At 39.4% G+C, this 27,362-nt stretch overlaps 1 protein-coding gene across 5 annotated transcripts; it reads left to right on the top strand.

Annotated features, from left to right (window-relative positions):
- The first annotated feature begins 391 nt into the window (after window positions 1–391).
- MTFR1 (mitochondrial fission regulator 1) lies at window positions 392–26,113 on the top strand. Of its 5 annotated transcripts, none has more exons than XM_082291754.1 (8): window positions 392–437; window positions 6,756–6,898; window positions 10,213–10,311; window positions 15,592–15,710; window positions 18,841–19,079; window positions 20,816–21,074; window positions 21,182–21,350; window positions 22,953–25,947. In XM_082291754.1, exons 2-8 carry the CDS (start codon window positions 6,833–6,835, stop codon window positions 23,010–23,012), a joined length of 1,011 nt encoding a protein of 336 aa, XP_082147880.1. In that variant the 5' UTR covers window positions 392–437; window positions 6,756–6,832; the 3' UTR covers window positions 23,013–25,947. The 5 variants fall into 5 exon arrangements, with proteins under 5 accessions (XP_082147880.1, XP_082147881.1, XP_082147883.1 ...); XM_082291755.1 differs by having other exon boundaries at window positions 416–441; XM_082291757.1 differs by lacking the exons at window positions 392–437; window positions 22,953–25,947 and adding exons at window positions 452–581; window positions 26,051–26,113.
- Window positions 26,114–27,362: the final 1,249 nt, after the last annotated feature.

Here is a 27,362-nt window from a genome sequence, read left to right on the forward strand (position 1 = left end):
GCAGCCCATTCCAACGTTTCATCACCCTTTTTGTGAACAAATGCCTCCTGATGTTCAACCTGAACCTCCCCTGGCACAGCTTGAGGCTGTGTCCCTGCTCGCTAGCTGCCTGGCCCATGAGACCGACACCCACGTGTCCGTGGCACCGGGACCGGAACTCCCCACCCCCAGCAGCGCTCCCGGGGTCCCGCCCCTATTGGAGGGCACGGGTCACGTGACCACGGGGGGCGGGGCGGGGCGGCTCCCCCGCCCGCTGCCGGCTCGGCGCCTGCCGGGTAGCGCCTCACCCCGCAGCGCGCGCCATGTCCCGCCTCCCGCGCCCGCCGCCGCGCCTGCGATTGGCCCGGGCGGCGCCGAGCCGGCCGCGGATTGGCTGTCGGAGCAAGGTCGCGAGCGGCCGCGCGAGCAGGGGGCGAGGCAGCGCGGCGGCCGTGGCGGTGGGTGAGGCGAGGCGAGGCGAGGGCGGCGGCCCGCGGTGCTCCCCTTCCCCCTGGGCAGCCCTTTACGTCTGGGCAGCTTCTCTTGGTGCGACCGATCCCGGGCGGGGGGCGATGCGCGAGGGGAAGCTTGGCTGAAAGCAGGTACAGGCCGCTCGGGGTGGCCCCGCTCTCCCCTGGCAGGGCCGTCTCCTTTCCCGGGCCTGTCCGGGCAGGGCAGGTGCCGGGCAGGACTGTGGAAGCGCCTCGGGGTGCTGAGCCGAAGCTGTTGTTCCTGGAGGCGAGCTGCTGCGATGGGAGGGTGGCACGTCACGGGAAATAGTGTAAATAAAAGATCATCTGGAGATAATATGGAGGAGTTTGAGGGAAGTTTTTTAAAGAGGCTTTAAAATACAGAGTTGGCGTATAAGAGGAAAAATGAGCTTTAAGGAGCATGGTGCTTTTATTTCTCTGTAAGCTTACGTTTGTGCACCTTTAGTGATCCTGCTGCCGTGCTCAGGTTCTTCTGTAGTGATCATAAATAAATAACTTACTGGGTGCGTGTTTTCATTTTGTTTAACGAGCTGTTGAAAATCCAGATATTGAGGGTGAGTAGAGTTTGAATGCTGAAATCAGTCGTAGTGCATTGATCTCTGCCTGGCAGCGTCAGTAGTACTTCATTAATATTAACGTGCTGTCCTCAGAGTGCTCTGCAGCTCTTGTGAAGGCAAGACTTACAGAGATTAAATGAATAGGAATTATGTCTTCTGATCCCCGCTGACTTTTACCTAGGTGATAAAAATGAGGCAGCTGAGTTTTCTGCACATCAGCTCTAGAAGTTCTGGTTAGTTGTTGCTGAATCCAAATAATGTGCTTCGTAGGAGTCGCGAGTTAAAATACGGTTGCTGTGTGTAGGAACTCGACATTTTTACGGAGAGATATCTGGGGGGAATATTGGACGTTTTAAATGCTTTTTCAGACAAACACACTCTTTTGTTAATGAGACAGCTGCTGTTGTCTCTCAAAGCTGTAGCAGAAAGACGGGCATTCACAGCAGCTGGTGGAGAGGTCTATCTGCCTGGCAGGGAAGTGTAGGTGTTTGGTTGTGTCTGTATCATATAATACCTTGTGGTTTATCGGTGTTGAAGGGTTTCACTTACCTCTCAGTTGGTATCATAGTGCACTGTGCAGGTATAATCATTGCTGAGCAAAGGCTTTTGATTAAACTAGTGCTGAAACATGGGGTTTTTATTTTCTCTGCCCTTAGTTGGGAAGATAGGATAACATGAATGAAATCTGATTAATAGGGTTTTGCATGTTCCGGTAAATATGATGGAGCTATATTTTTAAGAAAGCTTTAGCCACTTCTGTTGCAAGTATGTATGATTTTCAATTCCTGCTTTAAATTTTATACCAGTACTAGCTTAGATTGTCCCTGTAGTATTCACTGACTTTTATCTCTCTCTTCACATCTTTCCGAACAGGTCTTTCTGTAAGTACTGGGGTGCTTCATTATTTGTAGCTTCCACACCAGAAAATAGACCTCTGTTGCTGGCTATGTGACCTCTGCCAAATGCATACTTACTTTACTTGTAGCTGGTCTGTGTCAGTTTGGAACAGAGTCTGGTCCTCCATCAGAATATTCTTTCTGCCCATTTGGCTGTTGTGATAATAGGTTTTTTTGGCTTTATCTTCCTTTATTACTTTTTTAATAATGTTTCCTTGTGGATGTAATTTTATTAGTGAACTTGGGTCATGTATCAGTCTAAAAGACTGAGGAGATATGCTTGCCCTACTTCTTGCTAAAATAAGGAGGAGCCTGGTCTTTTTGTATTTGATTTTTTAATGTGGTTGGTATTCCTTTGAACTCAATGCTTCTTAGAAAATTTTATACTTCTTAATGCCACGCTTTTTTAATTTAGAGACTGAACCTTTCATTTTTCGGATTTCGTGCCTTTATTCTTTGTTAAGGTTAATCTGCTCCATCAATCCCATTAAGTCGTTCTCTTTTATGTTTGTATGGGTCTTAAGTGAAGGAGAGAAACCTACTTCAGTAAGAAAACTATGAATATCAAATTTCCTTTAAAGATCAAGAATTCATGCTTTGAAAAGGACTTGGATAAATACAACACTGGAAAAAACACACAGAGGAATTTCAATTTGAAAGCAGTTGCATCTGATTTCTCTTTCTTTTAATCTTTCATGTGTAGGACTCACTAGAAAACCTGGCAAAGGGCTCCTATTCATATTTACTGCATATTATGCCTTATGTGTACAGACTCCAGAGCTTTTATATTTATTTAATGAACTTTTTGTCATTTATAAGTAATGTTATCTCTCAGCTTTGTAGACTTAATACTTGATAGGAAAGTATTGGATGGAGCCTGCAAAAGTGGTTGGGAAAAGTAGGGGCAAACAAGCTCAAGGGGGCTTGGAAACATAGATCTCCTCATTTCTAAACCAAGGAATTCCTCTATATTTCCATATCAGTAAGAAAGTTCTTCAGCATTGCTAATTTTTGGGTTTCATTGAAATGAACCTGTGAAATTCCAATCCCTTCATGCTTTATGCAGTGAAATGTAATTTGTTATGTTACTGCTCTTCAGACATCTTGGTAGTCTTGTCTATGACTGCTGCTTATCCTTGTAATAGTTTTGCTGAGGCAGAGCAGAAGGACCATTTTTTATGGCAATATTACTATAACTGAGGGCTCTTCATTGTATAAATAGAGCTGTGGAAATGTTTGGGGAATTAAACTATATTTGCTGTAGGTAGCACCAAGAAGACAGAGGATAAATACCACAAAGATCAATATTTTAGAAGAGGTATTATTCTGTTTACTAAAAGCAATAAACATTTAACTCCTGCTTCTGAAACTGGCATGTATATGGAGCATGAGAGAAGAATTTGCTAATGCTTTCATTCGTGCTGTCCAGCAGTTTCTTTTGGAATGAACCCTGTCTGTTCTTGGCACATAAACCAGTTGTGAAAGAGCTGAGTTCTGTGAAGAAAGGTATAGTGCAATGTAGTCTGAAAGAAATAAGTGTGAAGTTTGCCTGGAGATAATTCTGTAAAGTTTATAATCATATAAAAATATCAATCTGATATGCTTAGAAGCATTTGCGTTTTAGATAACAGGTTAGCTGGAGGTTGTTCAAACATGGTGGTTTTCCATAGTGCCACAAACTAAGGAAACTAATCCCGGAACAGAGTGGTACTCTGCACTCTTACAGATTGATTTCAGCCATTTCTGCTGCAAAAGCAGACAGGTCATTGACAAGAGCAAGGCGTTGATGACCCCAGTCTCAGGTACTTTAAGTATTTATGCTGCAGAGGAAACAATTACTTACAAAGTGAACTATAAATATTAATTTTACTGAAGTAGTTGTTTTGTTGAAGGAATTCTCTTTTATGTTCAGCCATCAAAGTCTTGGAACCTGGAATTATAAAATCTTCTCCATCAATCCCATTGGAATTATAAAAGATTACCTTAATGTTTTAGGGCAGGATAAATGTTTTGGACTATTCCTAATGCTTTGTATCATCATGCTCCTTCTTTTATTCTTGGGTCTTTTGAATCCCATTTAAAAAGTCTCTGAAATGAATTACCAGTATTTCAGAAATTGCCTTGACAAGTTCTGAACTTTTCGAGGTGAAATTCACCAGATATTGTTGTCCTGCATGCTTATAACTTTTCAGTATTGACTGTAATCCATTCTAACACCTGTCTGTCTTATCTACCATTGTCAGGTGAAAACACTGAATACATACAGATTATCCATATCACTCATTGCTTTCTTTCCTCTCCTGTTACATCATGGTTGTCTCTCCTGTCTCTTACTGCTAATATGTGCAGGACTTTTTTATGCCTGTAAGATGGAACCTGTTTTGTACCTTGTCTTTTTTAGCTTACTACTTCATATCTATACTATTCTGTCATCCTTGTATTATGCTACTTTTTTTCTACATCTGGTTTTGTGCCTTTAATTGGTTATCTTCTGAGTTTTTGTATTGTTCTTTTACCTGTTTGCCTTTAAGTTTCTTAAATTCATGGAAGTTTTCTGGACCTACTCTGATTTTCTCAGAGGAAGTTCTAACATTCACTTTTCACTTCTGTCCAAATTGTCTCTGGTTTTGAAGACTCAGGCCTCTCAGTTGATCAGAAACAAAATCATACATTTTCTTCTCTGCCTGAAGGAAAACATGACTGACTACTTTCAAACTTAGGAGCTGGCTGAAAGACCAATGTATCAGGATACAGTCATTCCTTTTAGTCCTATCACTTGCCTTTCTCAGCCAGCCCTGTCTTTGCAGTTGCTCAGCAATACTCTACCTTTTTTCTCTTTTGTTTGAATTTGTCTTGATACAGCTTTCATTTTTCTTCCTTTGATTTCCACACTGCTTGTTGAACAAGTCTGGACTTTGGAATGAGGTGGAGTGTATCACATGTAATCACACCTTTGGAACAGGTTTCCCCTTTTAAAGGAGCATTCCTCTCTCTTTTATGTCACTGCAGGTCTGCGGTGACAGATATGATGCCAAATCCAATGTGGGGCATGTAGAAGGTTTGTGTTCTTCCTGTTTTAAGAACACAGCAGATGCAATGAGATCCAAGATCCATACAGTCTGTACAATAGGTTGTGTAAGGGAAGAATAACAGATGCCTAAAGGAATAATAGATCAAGTAGATGGTAATACTTCCCTAATAGCCTTCTCCATCATTCCATAAAGAAGTCCATGACTTATTTCTTTATTATGAATGACTGTAGCTTGTATTCATGGCTGTTTGATAGCTACCCCATTATTCTTCTCTGTTGTTTTTCTTATAACAGTTGCAGTTTCCATTGTGATCTCGTAGTGTAGATTAATACTTTCTTCCGAGTTTAGTCACAAACAAAAGAAAATCCTGTGATGATGAGAAACTAATACCAACTTTTTTTTTAAAGCCTGTCTAAAAAAAGATAACTGTAGAATTGTACTGTTTCTGCCAAGTCTCTGCAAGAAGTACGTTATTACTAAGGAACTGTAAACTGATGAAAAAAGTTTGTAATGGAAACAATGATGGTTTAACTGTAGGGCTTGTAGGCACTTCCAAACAGCATGGCTTTTCCATCTCCTGACTTTGAAACTTCCCGAGTGCCAGTTCCTTGCTGCTACATTGCTTTAGTTGTCCCTGTCTGTGTATAGACTGGCTTCGGCAACACTCTTGTTCATACTACAAATACATTCCTCAGGGTGGACCAAGAGAGTGTTGTTTCCAGCCTAATACACAAAACAAACGTAAACCTGAATCTGTGACTTCCTTTCCTGGTTTTGCTGGCATACACTTCTCAGCGGTGTCCAAGTTACGACTGGTGTAGAACACAGGTAAAGAAAAACTACACTATTTTCACTAGAGGAGCAACAAAACCATCGTGATTTAAGTGAATGGAAGTGTATATAAACAGACTAAATTTGAAATCTGTCTAATTTTGTAAACTGCTTGAATATTTTTATGTCCTACACCTACAGTTTTTCCTGTCATTTTCCTCCATTAGTCATTTTTCCATGTTTCCTTTTTCTCCTTGGTTGTAGGAAAAAGGAAGGAACAACAAAGCTGTCAGAGAATGTGAATCAAGAGAGGTGATCAGCTTTCAGCAGTCTGTTAGAAAGGAGTTTTAGATATGAGTATGGCACTTCAATCTTAGTGCTAATCCCCATCTGCAGGCGTTCCATAGGGCTTGATGCTCAGTTAGAGTTGTTGAATGCCATCATCTGTCCAAGCTCAAGTGAGGAGTCTTTTCCCCAACTTTTTAATTGTTGACTTTACAACGGCTTGGATTTCTTTCCAGTACCTGAAGGAGTCTACAAGAGAGCTGGAGAGGGACTTTTTACAAGGGCATGTGGTGACAGGACAAAGGGCAATGGCTTTAAACTGAGAGAGGATAGGTTTGGATTAGGTATGTAACACCATGAGGGTGCTGATGTACTGAAACAGGTTGCCCAAAAAAATTGCAGATGCCCCATTCCTGGGAGTTTTCATGGCCGGGCTGGATGGGGCCCTGTGCAGCCTGATCTATGGAAGGTGTCCCTGCCCATGGAAAGAAAGTTGGAACTGGATGATTTTTCAGGTCCCTTCCAACTCAAACCATCCTGTGATTCTATAAAAATGACACTACTAAAGAGTCTTTGTTACCTGTATTAAGTACATTCCCTCTGAACGCCTTTGCTTTGCAGCATGAGGTATAGTTGTCATCTAATATGTCTTGTATCTAAAGCTTGTTTTGTTAGGAATGTAGCAGTTTACTTCTGTACATGTTCCACAACATGTATTTAAAATTCTTATGTGTCTCATTTCAGATCTACTATGGAACCTTGGCAGCCTTGTAGGTTTGGAAGGCTTAAATCCAATTCCGGAAAGGCCTTTTCCAGTCCAGATGATTTGCTGGCTGAAGCGCTTAATTAGGATGGCTTTTGAACAAATTGGATTGAACATGGAATCAGTAAGTGTTTCAAACTTCCTTTATGTTTTCAGAAAACAAGGTATAGAAAGCACTTCATGTATTTTAGTTTGTGCTTATCTAGCAGAGCATTTGAAGTATACTCAATACTGGGATGATTCTGCGTTGCTGAAAAGTCATCAAGTTTATGACTTGGATACTGAAATATTGAGTAATAAATGTGTTAAAAGTACTATGCAGTTCCTCCTGGCTCTAATAAACTGTTTATTTTGTAAACACTGCTTTTCATGCTGCACTTCCGTGTGTCTTTTGAAGCTGAAGGAGAATTTCATCTCATTTTTAACAGTGTTAAAAAAATAATCTTATTTCTTGTTCTTACCTTGGAGACATAAAAAATCCCATGAAATTGAGATTATTATAACTGTGCTATATTGATCTCTTCTGTGCTATAGTTACCTCTTCTGGAGGTGTTACAGTGCATGAGAGCAATACAGCTGTGTTCTTACTGGGTAAACAGAGGAATAGGCCTGCATAGCTCTCCTCTTGGAGGAGACTATATAGAGAGTTTCCTTTGCATGCTTAGCAGAGAGAGACAGAGAGCTGCTACATATCAACTGCTTGTCACTGGGACCTTTAGGAAGCTATTTTGAGTACAAATGTTAACCTCAGTGCAATAATCCCTGTAATTTGAAATATTAAATGAAATATTAAAATGAAATATTTTAGTGTTTTAAGAATGGGGAAATCCTTACCAGCTATGTGCACTATTTAATTAGTATTATTGTGGTAGAACCTTTTATCAGTCTTGGGAATCTATGGAGAGCAAATTGTTTCTACAGTGTAAATTAAAATTGACAACAAGAATCTGTATTTTAGGGTTTTATTTGAATTTTGAGCTGAGATTTCATGTAACTTTGAAAATTCAAAGTACAAGAATATGTTGCATTATAACACTGTGATAATTCAGCAATTTCAGCCTAAATAGGAGGAGGAACAATTTTTTAATCTGTTTCTCCCCATTCTCTACTTGTATCAAGCTTGCGATAATGCAGTTACATTTCCAAGTGTCAGCTGTTCTGGACAACACCAAAACACTGATGCAATAGAAGTGTATGACTAAGTAACATTTTGCAGACTAGCTCAGCCAGTGCTTCAAGTCAACAAGAAGTTGTATGATCTTGGTTAGAGCAGTGCTGAGACCTCAGCTCAGCTGAGCGGGGAGCTGACTTTATTTGCATCCCTTGTGGCACAGTTTGCATGCAGTTTTCTGAAATAACGTCCTGGCACATCTTGTATTACCAAAACTGAGTCAGTCAGAGTTTTGGTGCACCAAGCCACTGTTGTTGAAGAGCTCCAAGGGCATTTGGAAACCAAGTATTTTTGAGTGCTAGTCAGCAACTTGTCTGTGGTCTGTGCAATATCTAAACAAGTTTTGCTGCTTGTTTAAAATGCATTGCACTTACGTTGGTAATAGAGCGTGTAGTCTAGACTCTCTTGCTGCTGTGGAAATACTTCTGCAACTAATTAAGCCTTCCTTTGACTGGTATTATTTGTTTCAATGCCCCATCACTTTGAGTCTCTTGCCAACAGTTTGCTTTAAACATCAGAATCAATTGTGAATAATGAGACTGTCTTACTGTAGTGCTGTTTGTCTGTGACTTTTTCTTGAAGGCCACTGATCTACTTGCTGTTTGCTTAGACATGTAAACAAACAGTAAGGTGATAGGCAGAAATGTGAGGTTTTTGTTGAGGCAACCAAAATGCAGCATCAATAGACTACTCTGCATTGAAAAATTTGTGTTCAATTTAGCAGTGTATTAAGCAAGAGAATATATTTTTTATAGAATGGAAAAAAAAATAGATCTGGGTGGATTCATAGCAAAGTTGCAGCTCTGATGTGAAGATGTAGCATAGCATATGTGCAGTGCACATTTATTTTGTCAAAATTTTTACATTCCAGTAAAACCAGAGGAAAGAAGGATAGAAACTAGAAATAGGCAAAATGTTTGTGTGAAGTTTGTGAAATAATCTGGAGGTCAATACCATGGAACATAAACTTTTCTTTTTAATAGAGTCTTCAAATCTAAGGGTAGTGATCTTTGCTTACTATATCAAAATATTCAGCTGTGTGTTATGAAACTCCCACAGCACCGCTACAGTCATCATACAGGCTATATTGCCATTGCCAATCCAGAATAGCCTGGATTTTTTCTGTTTTCTTTGTTGGGCAAACTTCTAACAGGATGTCAAGTTTGCTTGAAGCTATGATCTTTTAAAAACTAAGGTCTGACTAGTAAATTCATATTTACAGCCATAATTAAACACTGGCCAAGTTTTTGAAATTACCGTACAATGTTCTAATTGTTTACTAACAATGTACCCTGTGTTAGAGTCTTCTCATTATTCTTTTTCTTGTTGTTTGCATTGTTTTTGTTGCCTTTGCCTGTGCTGAAATCTTTCCTACTTCTTTCTGGGGCTTTTCCTTCTGTTCTGGCTCATTTTGTGGTTATCTCCTAGGATTAAACTCCCATTTTATTTAATTTCATAAGGCTGTGGTAAATATTAAATACAACAAAAAACCAGCGTAATCGAATCCCTGTTGAAACAGCATAGAGGAGATCTAAATTGCAGTAGAAACAGTTCTAATGAAACCTGGTGTGTTGAGCTGCTGTGGGGAGTTTTCTCTAGGTGAATCTATTTTTTGGGGCAGGGGACAAAAGTTCCTTTCTTACAAAAATTTCCTCTTATTTTGTCCTTTTAACTTTTCCTTTGCTCTTTAATTTCACAATTACATTTTCATATTTATTGTAGCCGATACTTATTTCTATTAAGAATGGTAGACACTATTCCTGTTTTAGAAGAGTTCTTAGCTCTTAATTAAAAAAGAAAAAAGATATTTTGAGAAATGAAGAATTATATAACTTTATGGGTTTTTAAAGATTGAGTGGCTTTTCTTGAAACCCTGTAAAAAGAGGTGGTTGACTGAATGTAGGTTCTTTATTATCTTGAAAATTGGAATATTGTGTTTTTGAAGATACTTTTCAGCTCCTGAAGTCTTCTGCATTACCTGATTTATTGCTTTGAATTTAGATTTAGTGCAAAGGCTGTCTTGACCTTAAGCAGCCCTAGCTATATTGTAATGATGGTGTATAATGTATGTGCGCCAGTTCGTGTGTAGAATGTAAGGAGTTCACTGAGACAGAATTCAGTGTATAAACATTATATCATACTATAGCATGAAAGGATTGACTAAATACATTTAGCACAAGCATAGTGTGAAAGATAAGGGAGAACTATTACAGTATGATACAAAAATCAGTTCCCTAACAGCTGGCTTCTTTATTCTTCCCATCCAGGTGCTTTGGTCAAGCAAGCCTTATGGTTCATCTCGAAGTATTGTAAGAAAAATTGGTACTAACCTCTCTCTTATACAGTGTCCAAGAGTTCACTTTCAGGTAGGTGTTCTCAACAGTTTAGAATCTGTGTTTCACTATACTGATGAAGGGATTTGCTCATGACTAGAGGGTTTGTAAAAGTAGAATATGATAAACTAGACATAGGAGAATTAGCCTACTGAAGTTCTTTCTACTTCCAGTTCAGATTTTTTCCAAATAAGAAAGTTGAAAAAAAATATATTTGTAAAAGAGAAAAATGATTGAAACTTACTTCTATAAACAGTACTTATAAGCTAGGCTTAAGAGGCATTTAAAGATGAACAGTGTTAAAAATACTTGGGAAAATAAACAACTTTATCAGAAATCAAAAAATTAGTAACAAGATAACATAAGTACACTGTTAGCTTTTGTTTAAAATACAAGGTTGACACTGTGTAGGTGAAAGGGTAGGGTAAAGAGCAAGTGTAAAAGCTTAAGGAGGAGAAAATCCGTGCTTTTTGTAATGAGTCTTTCAAGAACAGATGGGAAAGCGGAAGCTATTACACATAATCTCTTCAACTCTGGTGTTAGAGGTAGGGGGTGGGTATAGAATTGGAGAAATTTAGTGTTTGAAATTCAAGCTGAGAGAGGAATGTTTCGTGGGCTGAGCAAGGGCGGAGAGTGTAAAGATGAATGAGGGAATCAGCTGCCACACTAAGATAAAGTAATTTCCACACTGCTAGATGTTTCAATGTTTAAATTTATTTCTTTGTCACAAATGAAATTTATGAACAATATTTAGACTTGAAATTACAGTAGCAAAACCAGATCATTCAGGTTACCATAGAAGCCTTGTTGGTATGATAGTAAAAGCCATGCTAACATTTTGCCTCTCAAAAAGTTACATTGAGAAACCCGGGGGCAACATTTCTAGTGGCTTGCTGAAAAAAAAATAAAGGGATGTGGGGTTTTGTGCAGGTGAGGACAACAAATGACATGCTGGATTTAAACCTTTGAGTATATAATTAGGTTGTTTACTAGCAGTAAGGCTCCCTGTGCTTCAGATTTAAAAGGTAGTGAAGTCCTCCTGTGTGTCTGATTTTCTATACTGTACAGGCCATACAGGGAAAGATGATGCTCACTTGCAGATAGTTAGCCTAATACTGACTTCTCTTAATATGGTACATAAAGGAAGACATTTCTAGTTTATGTTCTTGCAAGGAATGGTAAGATATATCTGGAAAATCTGTTCCTGATTTTTTTTAGTGTTTAAGCAAATAAATAAATAAATACATAAATAAGGTTTTGGTGTGAATTCTGTTAATAAAAATATAACATTTGCCTTTTATTCCTGTTAAAGAGACATTCATTCAGCTTTGTGTGTACACTAAGTGTAAACATTCACCTTCTATTAGATGAAAGGAAAGGATTCTAAAAATAGAAGTACAGCTGTGGGAGTTGATTTAATTAGAAATAGGAATTTCAAAATTTGAGCCTTCAAACACATTAAAATTTATTTGGTTTGTGCAGACGCGAAACTATTTTAATATATAAACTGCTGAACATGTTAGGTGTGATGCTAACATCTGGTTTTTGTGTCTTTACTTCAGCATTAAGAGTCTATAGTGAAGTTCAATGCTGATCTCGATCGTTTTTGTGCTGTTGCAGCTGACGCTTTCCTGTAGCTGTCTCTTCCTCTTTCTTTCTTGCCAGCTTTAGCTCTGTTATGAAAGGACCATGAACTGAACCTTGCTGTAAGTCACTCTATTTAAAAAAAAACGGATCAAATCTTACTTGCATCATCTGAGGGTGCATGTTTGTAATCAGTGTTTCTAACCCCAGAGCAGCAGACTTTCCACAGTCTTCATTTTCCTTGTGATAAATGGATGAGACACATTGAAAGAATATCTCTGTAATGTTCATACTTACCTTCTAGCATGCTTTTGTTCAGCTAGTCTGGAAAAAAGAATAGTAGCCAAACATTTTGATGTTTGAGGTCTACTGATTGTTGTGTCTGTCTCTGTGGATTTTGCTATAGTCAACATTTAAATTAACTGTTAAATGCTAAAATGCTGCTTACATATTCAGTAAGACGTGGCAGAGCTTATGTACGTTATGTACTCTATATGGCATGAACCAGTGCAAATAGTTCTTATAGATCTTTTGTGTGTCATATTTTTTAGACTTACTGTAGTCTTTAGGAGAAAATGAAATTAAACTTACCAGTATAGCCTAGATAGATTCAACCAAACCTCCAGTAGTGTCTCTCAAGATAGCATCCTTCAGCTACAGCTTCTCTGGTTTTTTTGTCCCATGCTTCTCCTGTTGGTCTGCTAGATACCTGATAACTCAGTAAAAGTCTCCTAATAAATTGGTGTGCATGTAACAAACATCTAAATTTACTGGGCTAATTTGAAAAATCATAGCAAGTTTGTCTTACTTGAAGTATTTCCAAACGTTTAATACATAACTCTATTAGTAATTTGAAACAAGAGGTTTTTATTCTGTCCTCAAGTGTATAAAAATATCTGTTCTACTTCCCACTTCCTGGAGCAAACAAAAGAGCAGGGAACCTGCCCTGCCTCATTGCCGAGCAGCGTTTCCGTAGTGTAGTGGTTATCACGTTCGCCTAACACGCGAAAGGTCCCCGGTTCGAAACCGGGCGGAAACACTGGCGAGGCTGACTCTTTTTTTGGGAGTTGGACTCGATGACTCTTTATGTGTCCCTTCCAACTCGAGGTGCCAAAACACTGCAGTGTGTGTAGTCTTCAGAAATCCGTGATGGGTCTGCAGCCCTCAGGCGTGTCTGTGTGTCTGCGTGTGCAGCATACATGCGTGCTAAGATGGGCAAAAAACCTGTGAAGGAGGAAGTGGGGGAAGCAACTACACAGGTTCCAGAGAAAGAAAAGCAGGCTACAGCTACTGATTCATTCAGTTCCTGCCATCCAGTAGAACTTGGGCCTCTGTTTTCAGTACTCAATTCTCCATTTTAGGTGCTGGCAGGGCAGTTGTTCAGGTTTTCTTCAGCTGGGATTGACTGGAGGAATAGGGTAGTCACAGAGGTGTTTACAGGCCAGTGAAGGTTTTGAGAGATAGTTGTTGGCTTTTCACCTTAAAGTAAAAATCTTGCATTAACTTGAAATTCAAATTCCACTGCTGAGGAAGGCATTGTTGTTTTTAGGGATAGAGAAAAGAAACATCTGTATATGGGGTAACAAGCAGATTCTGTTTATATATAAATAAGAATTAAAATTAAGAAGAAACTTGTATCACAATATAACAGAAGGCTTACTACTAAATCTTGGATTAGAAGTTATTTATCTCATGATGCAGGAATCCTGGCAGTGGTAAATATATTCCTTACTGTTGATTTAGAAAATTATTTTTGATTCAAGTGTGTGTAGTGCCTTTATTTAACACTGGTTTCAATCTTTTAATGGTAATATTACTGCCAGAAAAATCTGTATCACCTGCAAGAAGTGGCTGATGTAGTATGGATTTTTTCAAATTGCCATTAACATTAATACAAACGCTGTGGTCCTGAAAATTTCTATTTACTTTTAAAAAGAAAAATGCCACGGAAACCTCAAACAGCAAAAATCTAACATGCAATATAGTATTCTCTAGACTGCTTTAAAGAGAGGCAGACTGTAATGGTATTAGGCACAACTGTTAATGTGATAAACATATTACCATCTGTGCTGATGCTACCTGGAAAAAACCCTGTTGTTTCCAAATGATCTGATGGTGCCAATACACACTCCTGGGAGCTGTGATAAAGACTCTCATACAACTGAGAGTGTGAGGTGAAGACAACTAATCTCAATTTCTAAGGCTGTTTGCAACAGTACCCAGGGAAAAAACAGCCCCAAGCCCAAAACTTCTCTTTTCCTGAGACTTGTGTATCAGAGGCTACTACTACTGAATTATGTGTGGATGTTCTTCTGAAATGGTTTCACCTTGTCCAGACTGCAGTCCTGCTGTGATAGGTCTGCTCCAAATTCAGATTAATGCTAACATTTCATAGCAGTTTGCTCTTGCAGTGTGGGGTTGCCTTGAAAACTGATCTACCTGCTAATGGGCTGGATGCTGGCTTTCCTGGCAGACTGGCACCTACTAGCACCATCTTTGTCAGTATTCCCAGCTTCTTGGTCACTGCTGGCCACAGGCAGCACTTAAACAGCTGCAAGGACTCATGCAGATTTGGCTGTGGTTTTGTTTGTAGCGTTGGGTTGACAGCTGGACTCAGTGATCTTAGAGGGCTTTTCTCACCTTAACGGTTCTGTGATTCTATGGAATACAAGCAGAAGAGGGGGCATATATGCATAGGAGATATGTAACCCAAAGTGAAAGACTGAGCAGAGGAAATTACTGAAAATTGTTTCAGTAGCTTTTGTCTGCTGAGACACTGAGCCCAGGCTGCTCAGGAGTCCAGTGACTGACCACATGCCCTCGTCTGACCTGGGGAAGCAGCATTCCAATCTATTTCGAAATAGATTTGAAACCATTTTGTTGAGTTGTGACTATGGAGCAAGTATTGATGGTCCAAACAATTTTTCAGATCATCATTCAGGTCACTTAACTAGAAATGGAAGAAAGGTTCCAGTCTCTGGAGCCTTGGTCACCTTTGGCTTCAAACAGCTGTAAAGCTAATGGCCAGAACCATGCTGGAAGATGGTCCATTTGTTTGGCATGTTGTAAATAAGATTGTTAGCACATAGTGTATGATGTTATGATTGTATCCTACCTCTCACTCAAAGTCTTTGTGATTATTGAGCTGGTAGAATTGGCTTTCTGCCTAGTTTTGGGGTTGCTTTGCTTGTTTGCTTTTCTTTTCCCCCTGTGTGATGTACATACGTCTTGTACAGAAATTCAGAAGTTGTAGAGAAAAGGAAACTTTGGCAGAATTTCTCTGTAAAAATAATACTGAATCAGAGCAAAAGACTCAAGAAGTATTGGCAGCCTTAATGTCTTTTTTAACTACTGGTCATGAATATAATTTGAAAACATACTATTTGAGTTAATATAGAAAACTGTGTGAGGATGTTGATGTTTGTTTGTCTTTAACGTAACAATTTGCATTGGACTTTTAGTGTTCATTAGCATCATGTGATAGTGTATGTAGTCAGCCATGAACTTCTGCAAAGTGTTCAGCAGCATGGATTGAATAGTTTGAAGTCAGTGAAATGGTTCTGGACTGAGCACAGGACAGAAATAAGTGTTTCAAGTCTACAGATATGTTTTTGTGCATGTATGTGTTAATAGTTACATGTAGCCTCAGCAGAAGTATTGGGTAACATGAATGTGACTTGACCTGGGAATGTTGACTCTAAAACCTTCAATCTTGCCCTTAAAATATAGCTTATTTCTCATGTCACGGAAGGAAACAGTCCGGTTCAACTCAGAGAAGATGCAGTGGCCTCCTTTGCAGATGTGGGATGGATTGCTGAAGAAGAAGGTGAAGTCTCTACAAGGCTCAGGTATGTTTCTGAAATCTTCTCTCTGAATTTCCGAACTGAGAGGAAGAAACCTCACTTCTCTCCAGTGAGAATCTGCTGTGCATTACTATTAACAGAGAGCATTTGAATGCTGGGAGAAGAGACAAAGGTAGGGTCTGGAAAATAAGTAGTAGAGGTTTGACTAACAGGATTATGAAACCAAGACTGGTTGGAAAACATACAGGAGGTTGGCATTATACAAGGAAGACTCTGGATTTTATTTATTTGTGTATTGCAAAGAACTGCACACAATAGCTTCAAGCAACAGAAATGTCTGGTGTGCTATGGCACAGTTGCTAACCATGATTCTCCAGTTCTCCTGCGATTGTCATTACCATGGGGCAGTGAACTGTACAGCTTCCTCATTAGCAGCAATGGTCATTCTGGCAATCCAGTATTTGGCACGTTGTTTTTCACCTTTCTGGTTAAGGCTCCGCAGTCTGCTAAGTACAACGAAAAAATTGTGATTTGTGTTTCATCTTTAATCTTCATAACAAAAACTGTCAGGGAAGCATGTGAGCACCTGTGTCCAGAGTGAAGGCAAAAGGTACTGTTGTGTTGGACCAAGGGTTCTACACAGCACTGTCACTACATGAAACAGGTCGGCTGAAGGGATGAAGTTCTCTATTCCATCGTATTCAGATTGCTGCTCAGACTATCCAGAAACAAAAGTACAGTTCTGTAGTGCAGACGAGGTTTTTCTTCCAAACAAACTAACCTGTCAGAGAAGGGCACAGATTGTTGGCTTCAGAGATTACAGGAGGATACTGTTCTTAATTTGAAAGCATAAAATAGGTTAGTAATGACCGAGATGCCCTCCAACATGATTTGCTACAGTGAAGCTTTGCATAACACATTCTGGCACCACGACATTAATTTCACCAACTCAGAGGGGAGTCACAGAAATCAGCACTTGTTTGGGAAACACTGTTCCGGAAGTCTGTTTGATACATAGGAAATTAACTGTCCGATAGCACTTTGTTTGCACAGAAGTATTTTGTTTAAGGATTGAACTGTAAAGCAATTACATTTATGGAGACAACAGGGAGAATGGCTCTTTGGTGCTTCAAAGAACCTATTATGAAAGATGTAGGACTGCATATTTGCTGAAATGTCTGCATGGGAAGGGGGGAGCGGGGACAGATGGATGTGGGATGGGACTAAAATAATCCTGCAGATACATTGTGACCTTAAGGCAAACAGCTTATGATGGAGCACAGTAAGTGAATTACTTTGCAAATATGAGTATTTCAGTGTGCACTGTTTATTACGTCTGTGCACAGTATTAGTAGTGGAGCTGGTATGCATTAGGTGTTTTCCAGGCATTTGAAATTCTCTGTTTCGACAGGATCACATAGGTGTTACTGTTAAATATTTATCCACTGTATAATTCAGTAAACAGTCTTGCAGACATAGTTTTTTTCTGTTAATACAGTTTTATAGAAGAAGCAACTAAATGACAAATCATTTTTCCTCTACCCCTAATCAGAGCAGTAGTGACAACTCAGGCACAATATTTTTCCACAGTGTTAGATTACAATCAAGACGTCTCCTTAAAATGGTATGACTGCTCTGAGCAAAAAATACCCTTTGTTACTTAGCTATTCTGCTCCTTTAAAGAGTTTCTGGAAGGCAGGTTTTAAGGAGTGAAGTGACCACTGGCTCTTTCCCCCTTACTTAGGGAGAGCAGGAAGGTGGCTGCTATAGAAGGTATCCTGTTCTCAGCTTTAGTTGCTCTCTATTCATGTCTAGGTAGCAACACCCAAATGTTACCATCCTTGATAGTATTCAGTTCTCCTTGATCAAATTTCTGCAAGTTGTGCTGATGGTTTTTGGCAGTGTCATGGAAGACTTAAATGTGTATGTAATCCTGGTTTAAGGTGGTCAGAGCACAGGGCTTGTTCTAGCTTTAAATCTTGCTTTAGGTCTAGCGCAACTGCAGATCTAACATGGTGAGCACCCACAGTAGCTTAATCCATGCATCCAGAGTGATGGGGCACTTGGGCTGTGTTAGTCTGGAGCCATTCTACCCATTTCCAAAAGCCCTTCTACTAGCTCCTGTTCTCACTCTCGTGTTTAAATAAACAATGGAATCCTGGCATGCCTGAGAAGTTTTGGAATTGATGTTAAGGAGGATTGAGGAGTTAAGTATGTGGTCATGTTTTGTGTTTTAAAGTTTATGGTAATCTCTTGTCATCAGTCCTTATCTGTTCTACTTACAGAATCATAGAACAGCTTGCATTGGAAGAAACCTTTAAAAGCCATCTAGTCCAAGCCCCCTGCAATGAGCAGGGACATCTTTAACTCAATCAGGTTCCTCAGATTCTGGAGATAAACAGTTTTTAAATCCTGGTGTCTTTGTAAGGGCTTATTTGACTTGTTTGAGCAGATGCTCAATAATACCTCAGTGTTTAACATGGCTTGAGCTTTGGTGGATAATAAGGGAAGGCAACAGAGTTACATTTTCTTGTGAGAAGCGGAGGGAAGGTCACAACTCTTTCAAACTGCATGAAACTTTCTTCTCTATAGTTATAATGACTATGTTAGAAAACTAGTATGAGACCCTTTCCCATCAACTGACAAGCAGTCTCTGCATCACTAAACTGTTTCATGTACTCTGTATTTCCCAATGCTGCTAAAATTGGGGATTGTCCCTTCAGAAATCCAATCAGTACAAAAAATATCCTGTGGAACTAAGAAACTCTTCCTTCTTCAAAGGAATCAACTGCAAATAGCTATTTGCTGCCCACGGGGAAAAATGGTAGCATTTAAGGGAAGAAAAATTAAATTTTCATTCAAATAAAATATACTATAGGCTTGAGGCAGAGAAATAGACTGGGATAAGGAGGAATGTATTCCTGTTTTTTTCTGAAACCAAGGACTCTACAAAACGCTCTCTGGGGGAAGAGAAGAAACACAGCTGATGATGCAAACAGACAGGATGTGAACCTCTTATTTACCTTAAGCTATTTAAGGTCTTGATGGAAGTGATTTGTATAAAGACCATTTTGAAGTCAGGTCTTCGACTTGCACCCCTGATTTGTAGGTAACATTGGTTTAGCTTCTGTCTGTATCAAAGCCTTTAAAATATGTTGTGATATTTTTGTTACAGGTCAGAAGTTTGGTCAAAACCAACCCAGCCTCTTCCAGGTGAAGCACATCATTCCAGGACATCCCCACGCAGACAAATGCCCTTACAAAGCCCGGAAGAGGAGCCAGTGCCCAGGAGCGCAGTGATGGCAAATGAAGAAGCGCTGCAGAAGATCAATGCTCTAGAAAATGAACTGGCCTCTTTAAGAGCACAAATAGCCAAAATTGTAACCTTGCAAGAGCAGCAGAACTTGACAACAGGTATTAAATTTTCTGTACTCTTAGCAAAAATTACTTCATGAATGTGCCCCTTTTATAATTAATATTGTGCTAATTCTTCTTTGTGCGATACTGCAACACCAAGCACTTTTCCATATTGTTTTGGTTAGTTTGGCACACTAACCAAGGGTTACAGAATAGGTCTTGAAAACAAGTGACTTCCCAGATTTTCTGTATTTTTTAGTGTTCTTAAAGGCTTCATGTTTGTCTGTAAATCTGCCAGAGTTCTGAATCTGTGAATGAGTAAAGAAGTATTAAACAGCTTTCAGAGCAAAGCTCATGATAAACATGATGGCTTAAACCAAACTAAAAGAACGTAACTTAATTACTAGCACTGAAGTCTTTCCGTTCAGTAAGGAAATAGGCTCTCTGATATCATTAAGTATTCATACAAGATGCTAATTATGCTTTTGGAATCTGTAATATACATCTCAAGTAACAGAAAAGGCAATTAATTGTTTACTGCAATCATCTCTGGGACCAGACACGTTGTCCATATGGAACCAAAAGTGGTGCACTGTTTCTGGTAGTAAACAGAATAATTCTTTTCCTGAATTTCTTTCTCCTCTTTCCCTCACCTCTGACTCCTTTCAGTTTCAAGTCTTCGGAGATTAGCAGGAGACGGCCCTTGTCAACTGCAGATGACAGGCATTTGGTTGTCACTCTTTCCTAAGGTCACTTAACAAGTACAGCTTTGCCTATGTTTGTGTATAAAATCATATTCTGAGTTTTTGGATGCTCGTTTAGCTGTGAACTGATAGCGGTTACTTTATTTTTCCTGAACTGCTCATATTCAAAACTATGAAACAGTTTTAAGGATCACCTGGTTTCACTCTTGAATTTTAATTATGGGGGTGTGGGGGCATGTGAAATAACTACTATCTTATTTTTAATTTTTTCCCTTTACCTCTATTTATTAGGGAAATTAGATTTTTATTTTATCATCTTTACCTCCCTCTTCTGGTAGAACGTGGTAATGATGCTGTGTGTTTGCCTACAGGTACACGGGGTAGACTCCTCTGTTTTATTTCTATAAACGTCTTTGCACACTTTATACTCCAAGCCTCAAAACTCTAGTTTGATCTGATTTTTCTCTTTTTTTTTTTTTTAAGGTGCAATTAAACAGAGGTTTTTTCATTGATTTGTCAGGTTATTACTGATACTATATTTGTAACACCAGTTTTTGCCTAAAGATTATTTTAAGAATCTCTATGAGTAGAGACAGATTGAGTAGCTGGCCTAAAAATCCTCAACCTTGGACAGCTGGAATAAGTTTCAATTTAAGCACTGTTTGAGATCTGAAATATACATTTTAAAATATTGTATGGTAATTTCTTGTTTGTGATGATAGGAAGAAACACTGCTCATGTGGCAGATTGTGACTTCCAGCTCAGTAGCTGCCTCTGAGAAGAAAGGGAAATACTGGTAACATTAGGGGCAGAACATAACTAAAAGATGTGGTGTCCATCCCATTGCAGTAAAGACATGAATGCACCTGGAATTTCAAAGGACACTTCTCACTTTTCAAGAAGAATTTTCATGCGGCTTTTTAGCTGAGTCTGCTTAGGTGGTTTAGCAATGAAGAAGTTACATGACAGTCTAAAGGTGGCAGAGGGGAGGCAATTGAAGTTCCTACAGTGATTGTCTTACCTGAGCATTTGTGACGTGTGGAGGGGAGTTACAAGTAAACTGACGTGTAATGCATGTTTCATTTGTAGTTGGGTCTAGTCCAGTTGCTTCAGCTGCTGTCCCTGTTGCACCTCCACCGCCGCCACCACCTCCTCCTCCTCTGCCACCACCCCCTCCCTCAGGTCTGCAACAGAATAAGTCTGCGATTGATCTCATTAAAGAGAGGAAAAACAAAAAAATGAACGCTGGCCAGAATGTGGTGGAAAATGGGCCAAAGAAGCCTGAAGTACCAAACATGCTAGAAATCCTCAAAGACATGAACAGTGTGAAACTGCGTGCGGTGAAAAGGTAATAAACATAAACATCAATGTACTGAGATTGGCATTAATAATTTGTTTTTATGACTTGAAACTATTTGAGGGTGAGACAGATGCTGATGCCATTTTCTTTTCTAGATCCTCAGAAGGTACAAAATCTAAAGTGTCTCAGCCTGCAGATCCTGCTACATTAATAGCAGAAGCTCTCAAAAAGAAATTTGCTTACCGATACCGAAATGATAGCCAAGGTGAAACAGAAAAAGTGATTCCAAAGGCTGAAACAAAGACACAGACTGAGGTGGTGCTGGTGAGTATTGTGATTCTGAACACATCCTTGGACTAAAGTACAGTTGTGCAAACCAAGCTACATCTTTCTGCTAGCATGCATAGATCCCTACAGGTTAGCATCCCTATCCACAAAACCCTGTGCAGTACTGCTGATGTGCCAGGACTTTCAGCAGTCACGTTTTTAGTGGCAAGTCTTAGGATTGTGTACTGTCCTGGCCCTAACTTTAAAAAGTCCTGTTACAGTTTTGTTATTTTTTTAAACCAAAAATGTTTTCTGTTGCCACAAGCATCTGATAATCAGAAAACACCATTGCTAAGGACTCACATCAAATCCAGTCTGAGTTGAGTTTGCCTGTTACTACCAACCTTAACCATTCAGCTGGTGCAGGTGAAACTTTGAAGCAAGATCCTGAAACATACCAGATGTTCCTAGGAATTTGGAAAACAGTTGTTCAGAATGCCTGCTGGATCTTGGTTCCTTGGTATAGGGAGTTTCTTCTAATAATTGGAAATGCTGAGTATATAAAAGCAGTTTCTTTATAGTGTGAGAATGTTAAAATGAAATTTTAACATGGCACAAGTTATTAACAGCTTCTAGTTTATTTCAGATTGATTTGAAATTGGTTTTTCACCAGTGAACATTCAAGATACAAGTATGAGCAATATGCACATACTGAAAAACCAGCCTGGTACAGATCAGTTTTATTTGTCAGCAGTCCTTGAAGCCTTGTGCTATGGAACTAGAGAGAAAGAGTAAAGAGGGTTTTTTTCATTTGCGCAATTGAAAAAATGCACATAAAACTCCAAAAGCTGGCTATGCTCTGAATTAAGTTCTAAGGAAAATAACATCTCCACACCACAGATCTCAGAACTTTTGAGTACTTCAGCTAATTAGTGTTGACTTACTTGCCTCTTGGCCTCTAGTGGTATATTTCTGTAATGTTCCGGCTGTTCTTTTTAACTAAAAGGCTAGATGTTTCCCAAGAATTAATCACATTTCCTCAGCATCTCTGGTGCACTAAGGAAAAGAATATGAATTGGCAATATTTATTCACACAGGGTTTTTTCATTACTTTCCAGTTTTGAAATTTACAGTCCCTCATTTGAGGTTAAGGATCATCAAGTACTCAAGAGCTAAGAAAATGGAAGGTTTTTGTTAAATGATAGAATGTTGGTCCATAATGAGCTAATAAAATCTGTCCGTCACTTCTTACCAGTATCTAACTTTGTTAGATCAGACTTGGATGGGATCTTTGTATGAGAGTTTTGAAAAGGACTTGCACAGCAGCGCAGAGTAGAGTAAGAACAGAAGTACTGTTAAACTGCTGCTAGAGCAGTTGGTTGTCAATGTGTAAAGATAACTGCATCTATCTCCTTATTTACTGTGGTAGAGTGAACTGCCTCCAGTCCTGCTCCAGCAGGTCGCTAGCTCCCTCCTCTGAGCCATTTCAGCTGTTCCTAACACAAGTTTCCCTTTACTTTGTGATGTCCGCACGCAGAGAAGCAGGATGATAAAGGAAATTATTTCTGCCCAAGTTCTGCTTTTACTACTTGGATAGATAGAAGCTCAGCAAGGGTTCTGTTGAAAGCAATCTGAACACGTTTCTGGTTTTCTTTCCAGTTTGGACCACACATGCTGAAGTCCACAGGAAAAATGAAGACTTTAATTGAAAAATCTTAGTGTTAAAATTATTATGCAAAAGACTGTTAAGCTGCTTTGTATAAAATATTTTATGTTGCAAATAGTACTAGTACTGAGAGGTCTCTTTCTTACAGCACAGAAAGACCCAATGTGAAATGTAGAAATGAGGCACTAAACATGTTTGTATGTATGTGATTTATCAAGGGGAATAAATTGGACCATTATACTCAGGTATTAATTTTGTATTCAGGCCTGGCTTTCCACTCAGATGTATGTGATGGGTTTAGTTTATTAACACTAAGTTATATCTACAACATTGTTTTTGCATAACTGACCACCTTAAAAATTTGTGTACATGTTATTAATGATGGTGATACACTCTTAAGTTAATATCAGTTTTATGTGAGCTCTACCTATAATTTGCACTGCAATGTGTAATTTGATAATCTTCATGTTGAAGTCCTTCTTTTAAACTTAACTGTAGCAAATTTTCAGCTCATTGAAAACCTGAAGGTGCTCTGCTTCTTACTGACAAAATGAAAACTTGAACCTGCTGCAGAGGTCACTTAAATTTTACATAGTAGTACATTTTTGTGCAGGGTTTTTTGTTTGTTTCACCTGAGCTTGCAAGGGTAAGAGAGTAAAACCTGCTTGCATCATCCTGTGGCCATTATAAAGAGTAAAATCATGCTGTGGGAGCCTCTGTGAATAGGTAGTCAAGGGAATTTGAAACAGTCAGGAGATAGCAGCAGAGTAAAATAAGAAGAGTATGTATTAATTAGCATGAAGTGGTGTAGATAAGAAAACAAAGGTACAAAGTACTGTGGGGTGCAAGTTGCCAAAAGCGGCTCATCTCTGCTGCTCTAGGAGATGCTCATGGACACCTTCTCCCCAGCTGTCTTGGCTCCCTGGTGTGTTTCTGGCAGGTGGGGCTTGCACAAGCCTTTGTGGCCCCAGTTGCAGAGAAGAGATGGGATAAGCTGTTGCCTGTAACCCAATTTCCAGGGGAAGCCCTTCTGGGGCTTTCCTGCCAGACCTGTACCAGCCACCTGAGCTCATGTCTCCAGGCACAGGTGTAGAAAGGCTCAAGATGAAGGTACAAGTTAAAGGGAAAAAAGCTGTTCAGGAACCAAGAGCTGCAGTTTAGCTGCACACTGAAACAAAGTCATGGTTTGCTCTGACCATGGATGAGCATTGACAAAGCTGAGCCTGAGTATTTTTAGTGCTCTAAGCTGATCCTGGCTACTGGGACAAGTACAAGTGCCTCTGGGAAGCTTCTGTTTTCTAGGAAAAGGCAAAAGCAGCACTTATTTAATACAGACAGCTGAATGGCGCTGACAAGGCTACTGAAGATGGAGAAGCTTTGCTGCTTATAACTGGAATGTAGGGTGTACAGGGAGGAGCTTTATTTTCTGGTGTGGAACTTGAAATGGTGTTAATACATACACAGTGTAACTTCCTTCCAAAGGCTCTGCCATCAGTCCTACTGATGATGGCTCATGCAGTCCTTAAGTCCTTTTAAGTGCCTTTAAAACACCTTTGTGAAAGTTAACTTTGGTTTTAAGTTTTGTATTTTATGCTCTATTGCCACTATATAAAATTAAAAGCAGATAAAATAAACATGGCCTATTTGATTTGTGGTACTCTACAAATGACAGCAGCCACAATAACCTAAGTTTACATTCTGTTACAGTGACTGTAAGTCAGTGTAGTGACAACCTCCTTGCATCTCCTCCAGGGCTGGTTTGCTTTCCTTGCTGTGCAGCAGGAGTAACAGTAGGGTCCCCATGCTGTTAACTCAGTTGCATGCTGGTTAAACAAACAAACAACAAAAAAGGGCTCTCAGGAACCAGTGAGAAGTTTATGCCTCACCACAGAAGTAGCAGGAAGGTACTTGTTCAACAGCCTCTCCATCCCCTGATACATTCAGTTCCTCTGTCAGTCCAATTAAATCATTAACTTGTAAAATTCAGGATGTCACTTGACCTCTTAAAGGACAGTGCCCATCTGAACTGGGGCATCCAGCACCAGAAATGGGATGGTGAGCTTTAGCAGGAATCTAAAATTACTGCAAAAGCAATTGTCATCTGTGCAAGAAAACAAAATCACAAGGTTGCCATCAAATAACTTGTTTTATACCGGATCTTAATGTGTATCTTTTTACTTGAAATTACACACAATGCCACTGCCCACAGAAAAACACCTCAAGTGCTCAAACTAAGGCCATCTATGGAGGCTGGGCAGAGCCCTTGGACATAACCTGAGGCCTGTTTGCGTCTGTCTGTGTACAGAACAGTGCAGGGAACAGAGCTGTCAGCTGGAACGGTTGGGGGGGCCTGGTCCCCTTCCCCAGCACGTTTCTGTGGGGCTCTGGGTCCTGTGCCTGGCACCTGCGGGCTCTCGGCTCTCACATGAAATGTGGAAGCTGCAGGAATGTTAAAGCTCAGTGTAGATTTGTAGAAGGCACTTCCAGCCAGCATGGTCAAGAAAATGCATCATTTTTTTCTTTCTTTAATGCAAGTCTAATGACAGACACTTCCACATACATAAGGAGGTGGGATTAGAACCAGTCTTTCTAAATCCAGTCTGGTAGGAAAAGATAGACACCCCTTTCCAGGAAGGGTGGCTTAGAACAAAACTACTCCTGTTTTACACCTTGACAAGCTGCTCTGGTCCTGTCAGAGCAAAAGACAGCAAGTTTGCAGAGTGTTAAAAATCACAGGCTTTTTATACTCTATTGAAATACTCTATATTCCTGTTTGTAAAATCATTCATCTTAATTTTAATTAAAATTACATATTAACACATGCCTAGAACAAGTAGCAAAACAAATGCAGTTGATACTCTAAACCAAGTTCATTTTTTACAAATGTGTCACAGAAGACATCATCAGATACTGATTTTAGTGGTCATTTTGAAAATAGCTGCAGGCTTGGAATATGTTTCATTCAAAAAGGTCCAAGAGGAATCAATACTTTCCCCCCATTAACCCAGTTAAATGTTTCTCTGTAGGAAGTTTCTCTGCAGTGTCTCTGCAGTAAGTTACTCACACAGTCGTTACCTCTGTGTTCTCCCAGCTTTGAACACCCTTTCAAAGGCACCCTGTTAAAAATGGCTCCTCTGTTCCTGCAAATTACAACCAGATCTCATTGTCCCACCTGATCCTTCTCTGCTGGAGTCAGACAACAGCAAGAACTTGCACTGACAGTGGAGAAAGGAAGGAAGTTCACACAGGCTCAAAATAATGGTTTCATTAGAAATTTATTTCTTTAAACATGGCCACTTTGAGATTAATGATACTACTTCAGGGAACATGAAAGAATAATAAACAGTTTTAGAAGGGAAACAATCAGGTAAGTCAGGATTTGCTTTTCAAACAGTAAAAGGCCAAGCTCCAAGAGGCAATAAATTTTGGCATATGAGGACTAGTATTTTCAAATCCAAAAGTTGGCTTAGTTTTACAGTGGAAGCTGACTGCAACCTTAGCTACCTTTCCACAACGCTGGACTCAGTCATAACTTAAATGTACAGGAGCATAATGTGAAAAGATTTTGTTTTATTAATTAAAAGTTAACAGCAACAGGCACATATTAAAATGAATATGGCAAAGCCTTTACAAATGGCTTTACGCTGAAGCTCTCTTCCAAAAATGGCTGTTGCAACAAACTGTAAACAGAATTAATAAACAGTCTTTTACAATAATAACAGGGAAATACAAATGAACTAAAAGAAAGCACCAGTTTCTCAAACTAGATTACAGTTGTGCTTACTGTACTTAAAACAATGTAAAACAAATTACAAAAATGGAATGTTTTAAGTTTAAAATTAGTCCTTTAATTTTGTCCTAAAAAACATTTTCTCCTTTTCCCACCAAAAAACCCATCAGTGGGTAATGTTTCAGTAGAGGGAGGAATACGTAAACAATGCACTTTTTTTTTATTATTTTTTTTTTCAAATCAAAAACAAATTTGGTCACTTAGCTTTGTGCATAGTTTAAGGCATCTGTAGCAATTTGTTACAGTTTCCTCCCCAGTGTGGCTGTTCATGAAATTGTCACATTCTAAAAGAATAAATTAAAAAAAAAAAAAACCAAAACAAAAAAAAAAAACCAAAAAAAAAAAAATGTTGCCGTTCAAACCCTTCCCCGAGCCCTCCCGCCCTCCCCCATCCCAAACATACTCACACACCCACACATACACACACGCTGCAGCGAAAGGGGCATTTGTACCCTTGTTCTGAAGGACACGCTTCCCATCCCACTTTATTTCAGATTGGCAAATACCCTGAGCTGATTATGGTGTTTAGACATTCCACCTTTTTTCTTGCATGTGCAGTTCAAGTGTACAATAGTGAGAACAACATGCGATGTTCCCACTGCAGAATCGCAAT

The sequence above is a fragment of the Coloeus monedula genome, assembly GCF_965178545.1.
Source record: "Coloeus monedula genome assembly, chromosome: 1".
Classification (NCBI taxonomy): Eukaryota; Metazoa; Chordata; class Aves; order Passeriformes; family Corvidae; genus Coloeus; species Coloeus monedula.